At 36.1% G+C, this 4,483-nt stretch overlaps 1 protein-coding gene across 10 annotated transcripts; it reads right to left on the reverse strand.

Annotated features, from left to right (window-relative positions):
* Window positions 1-2,169: 2,169 nt before the first annotated feature.
* Window positions 2,170-4,212, reverse strand: LOC113273692. 10 transcript variants are annotated; one of them, XR_003322557.1, is made up of 6 exons: window positions 4,051-4,212; window positions 3,653-3,726; window positions 3,427-3,470; window positions 2,946-3,050; window positions 2,625-2,726; window positions 2,170-2,539 (listed from the first exon to the last, which is right to left on the reverse strand). XR_003322557.1 is itself a non-coding variant. In XM_026523330.1 (6 exons), exons 2-6 carry the CDS (start codon window positions 3,598-3,600, stop codon window positions 2,486-2,488), a joined length of 363 nt encoding a protein of 120 aa, XP_026379115.1. In that variant the 5' UTR covers window positions 3,601-3,726; window positions 4,051-4,212; the 3' UTR covers window positions 2,170-2,485. The 10 variants fall into 10 exon arrangements, 2 of the variants coding, with proteins under 2 accessions (XP_026379115.1, XP_026379114.1); XR_003322555.1 differs by having other exon boundaries at window positions 3,401-3,470; XR_003322559.1 differs by having other exon boundaries at window positions 3,616-3,726.
* Between the last annotated feature and the right edge of the window lie 271 nt (window positions 4,213-4,483).

Here is a 4,483-nt window from a genome sequence, read left to right on the forward strand (position 1 = left end):
TAGATGTATTAGGTTAATTAATCCCTAGTTTTCTGCTCAACAGAAGAGGCACAAACAAATTGAATACTGTAAGAGCTTTTACACAATAACGAAGAAAATTCAGCTGATGGATATAGCAGAGGACATATGGTATGAAATCTTTCTTCGTCTTCCTCTTAATGCAGTGTACAAATTCAAGTGTGTTTGGAAGGTACGGTTTCTATTCTTTCACACCAAGGTTTCATCAGTCGCTGGAATATACTAAACACGTCATCGCTCCCATGGGTATTAGTTCATTATGCTAGCGACAATTCTTCTAGGTTTGCAATTGCATATCAAGATTCGCATTCACAATTTGTATCTCAAAATAAAAGTGGGTTTTCATTAGAGTTCTTATTAAACCAGGTTGGAGAAAAAATATATCTGTTAGCTTCAAGTAATGGGTTGGTTCTATGCACGGCAAGCATATTAAAGCAAACGACTTATTATGTTTGCAATCCACTAACCAAGAAATCGGTTTTACTTCCTGCACCACCAAGCAAATCTAAATGGGTTATGACTAGTTGTGTATGTGATGAACGTGTTTCAGCATCAGTGCTCGTTTCTATTGCGCGTTATAAGGTCATTCGTATACCCGAATTCCCTGAAGGGAACAAATTTGAAGTTGAAGTATTTTCTTCTGAATTGGGTGAATGGAATATCCATGCTGTTTCATGTGCTGAAGTTGTCACTTGGGATTTTCCTCTTTATGACAATCTTGTTACCCATGATGGTGTTTTGTACTGGTTTCAAAAGCTACATGGCAAAATTCTAGCTGTCAGTGTTGATAGAAACATTAAAGATGGAGTTTGTGGCAATGAATGTAGGTCGATTAATTTGCCTGATCAAGCGGTGGACGGTGAGCAAAAGTATAAAACCCGATGTATTGGGGAATCAGAAGGATTGATCTGCTACGCTATAATCAATGTAATGAAGAAGAGGACTTTGAGGGTGTGGGTGCTTGAGGAGGAAGACTGGTATATGGTGCACAAGGATATGGAATTTCATGACACGTTAGCAGAAATGGAATCTTGGTTGATTAGTAGAGGAATAACAGTTGATTTGTTTGGAGGAATTCAGGTTTTAGGTTTCAATCCGGTTGACAAAAATGTGGTTATACTCCGCTACGAGAAGTATTTTTGGGCTTACAACACCAAAACCAAGGGGTATGAACAACTATCTCATCCTTCTTTCATGGGTAACAGTCGTTATACTCCTCGTACGGAATTCTTAACATTTGCATTTAAGCCAAGACCGACAATACTTCCACCAGTTTCTTGGTAAGACATTACAGAAAGAATTTTGTTAAATGTTCAAATTTCAGACTGATAGCCGTACATATGGTGTTCTGCCTTAACTTTGTGTTTTTCTATTTCATTCTTTTTTGTTCCTTTTGGTACGACGTTGGTTGTGGTTTTTAGCCAGTAAGGAAATACCATATTGCACGGATTAAATGTGATTTTCGTTATAAACTAGAGAATTAAGGGTTTTCACTTAAATTTCTGCGGCGGCCCTATTTAGGTATTCTATCATTGATTTCATTTACGGCAATGATCTATGTGATGCAACTGAACAGTTAGTTTGATTTGGCCATTTAAAGCTGTCTATGATCGACTGAACGTAGCACCTTAATTGAGGTACATGCCATACATGAACCTTTGTGAATTTTACATTGTATCTCACTGAATTGCCTCCAGAACTGATTGGTGGTTCAAATGTACTCTCGCAAAGAAGTTTAGCATGGACGTCATTTCTTTCAATTCTTTCGATATATGGACTTTTACCTTGAGTGTTAACCAATGAATCAGATTTTACACTGCACAATCAATTAACCGTGCAATTTATCAGTTTTGACTCGAGAGTCTTTAAATAAAGCCACTGCCTTTGCTTCCCCATCTCCGGGTAAAATCTAATGATACATTGAAAAATAAGGAGTATAATCATTGAGTTATTCTTTTTCTCCAAATCCCATGAGTACCAATAAACAGAAGCATCTTTGATTTTTCTCTTATGAATTTGAACCCGAATTTATTCAGTAGAGTTCACTGACTCAAACTCTGCCTAGAGATAACATGATGTGATCTAGGCAATTGGGTTGAAATTTAGTATGAAAAATTGTGACCGTGAGTTATGATAAGTTACACACTATGGTACCATAGAAATCACTAATATTAAAGCTGTTTCTGTTCATATTCCTCTTCGTTATTGCGATGGAACAAGTTAGAAAGAAGGTCGTATATTTTACCTAATCGAAGAGATTAAGATAGACACAAGAAACGGATACAGCTAGCTGTAGTATATACGAAACCGAAAATCACGAAATCTAGGTGAGAGTATATATATCAGTACATCCCAAGTTATGTGAGGACTTCACTTTATAACAGTCAATCAGAAACGGATTTAGAAGTTTGCTCATTCCACCAGAAGTAGCCTCCTTCACCCTCTACGTTTTGTAAAAGTGTATGGTTCACCGAGAGGCAACTACCTTACCCGGATCAGCAGCAGGAGTAATCAACGAGGGCTGCCAGATAAGTAGCGAAGATAAGGCAAACCAAGTATACAATAGACAGCAAAGCAAATAAAACCACAAGATTTCGCATAAATACCTTTGTTAGTACATGTGCGGCGAGAAGAATCGAGAACCAAAGAGGTATCCCCAGAAACCCAATATCAGAGATGGTTTGCTTAAGACGTGCTTTACGAGCAGCCTGATCACCATATGAAATAAGAAGACAATAAATGCATGAGCATCAAACAAATCTAATAACACATAATTGACAATTTGACATGCAGCAGCAATACAAAATACACAAAACTGCGTCCAAGTAATTACTTCGATCGTCTCCAAGGAAATTATGATCGGCTAGCTAGACTACAGATATATAATGATATAACAAGCAAACACAAGTAGACATACAGATACACACCTTGGTCTCCAGACTCTCCACTTCCTGTGGTAGAGTTTTTCCCTTTTTTAATTCTCCGAAAAAGCGCTCCATCTCTGCTTTAAAAGAGGTGCTTTTTGACCGAACCTAGTGATCAGAACAATGATATGAAAGAAAAGGGTGAGAAGTGATAATATATCATATACATAGAACTACAATTATCAGGGCCGTCTCTGAGATTTAGACGACCTTGTGCAAAAACAATCGAATGCCCTTTAATGCAAATGTTTTTTAGCACACATTGCCTTCTTAATGAAATTTTTACTGAAATGAATGGATTTATAGACCACATTGGAGTATATAAGACATCGAAAACGAAATATCTTTTAGTTTTTATTAGAAACGAAAACAAACAGGCATTCATATTCGACAATTATCGAAGAAAATTTAAGCACTAAGCTATGTCCAAAAAGAGAAACAGATTGAAACGGAGCCACCAGCAAATTAGTCTTCACTTTAGAACCTTTGATATTGCTTTTCTCGCTCTCTAGGTAGTTCCGTACATACCTGCATTAGAGCAAAAAAAAATGCTAAGGAAAGTATAGTCAAACAAATTCTACTGAAATGCATAATATTCTATACTTGATTAGAATAAGTGGCCTTTCCGGAACGGTATAAGTGTAGGTAGCAAAAGCATATCTTAGATCCATACGGAACAAATGATTCTATATTTGAAGCAATATCTGTACTTTAATCAAGTTGTAGCTTGATAGCTTCTTGAAAAATCAAAGAAACCCAAAGTGCACCCACTGACCCATGTTACCTGTAAAAGGATGTTCACTTGTAATCAATTCACTGTGTACAAATCACAACTGAACTAACAAGATTGATTCAATAATATCAAAGGGAAACTATCAGTAATTCTGCTAAATGGATGATAGTAGAAAATTGAAATTCAAATATGAATAATCAATTGTGAATCTCTGATTGTGATTCTATGAAACATATTAATTAACATACTTGCTAAAAACAAAAATTTAATATTGATCTGAGCTTACAGTGAGCAAAAATTCTAGTAAAGGAGAATGATCAATTATGCTAAGAATACAATATGCAAAATTGAACAACCCTTGATTAGTGACAATACCGTATGCGTATGGAATCTCTGGATAGACTGGATTAATCACTCTCGCCTATTTGCTGCTTCAATCGCAGTTTGAAACTCTTTAGGGTTGAGAAATAGACGAAAAGTAATACTTAATTTCGAAGTTTCCGTCGAGTTCTTTCATGTCCGTATTTTTTTAAGATTTTGAAGGATCCAAAAATTTTGTATTGGGCAGTAAAATATAAGCCCATGGTAGTTTTAAAGAACTAGGAATTACTAGTTAATCCATTATACAGAAACCCGTATAATGGCTAGTCCACTCATATAATTGGTTTAACCGGCATGTTTTTGGACCAAAAAAGTTATTAGCAGGTCCAAACACGTGTCAATCTTCCTACGTGCTTTTATTAAATTTTCAAAATTACCCATTTCTCTAGAGATACAGAGCGAGAGACGGCGAGCTTTTTATCTTCGA

This window comes from Papaver somniferum, chromosome 4, assembly GCF_003573695.1.
Source record: "Papaver somniferum cultivar HN1 chromosome 4, ASM357369v1, whole genome shotgun sequence".
NCBI classification, from domain to species: domain Eukaryota; kingdom Viridiplantae; phylum Streptophyta; class Magnoliopsida; order Ranunculales; family Papaveraceae; genus Papaver; species Papaver somniferum.

Bases quoted from the DNA above. Each gene is read 5' to 3' on its own strand.
- LOC113273692 (XM_026523329.1), bottom strand. From the start codon at position 3,613: ATGGATCTAAGATATGCTTTTGCTACCTACACTTATACCGTTCCGGAA. The intron at 3,471-3,545 runs GTATAGAATATT...GCTCTAATGCAG, and splicing joins AGGCCACTTATTCTAATCAA to GTATGTACGGAACTACCTAG. The intron at 2,727-2,945 runs GTGTGTATCTGT...TATGGTGATCAG, and splicing joins TGGAGAGTCTGGAGACCAAG to GCTGCTCGTAAAGCACGTCT.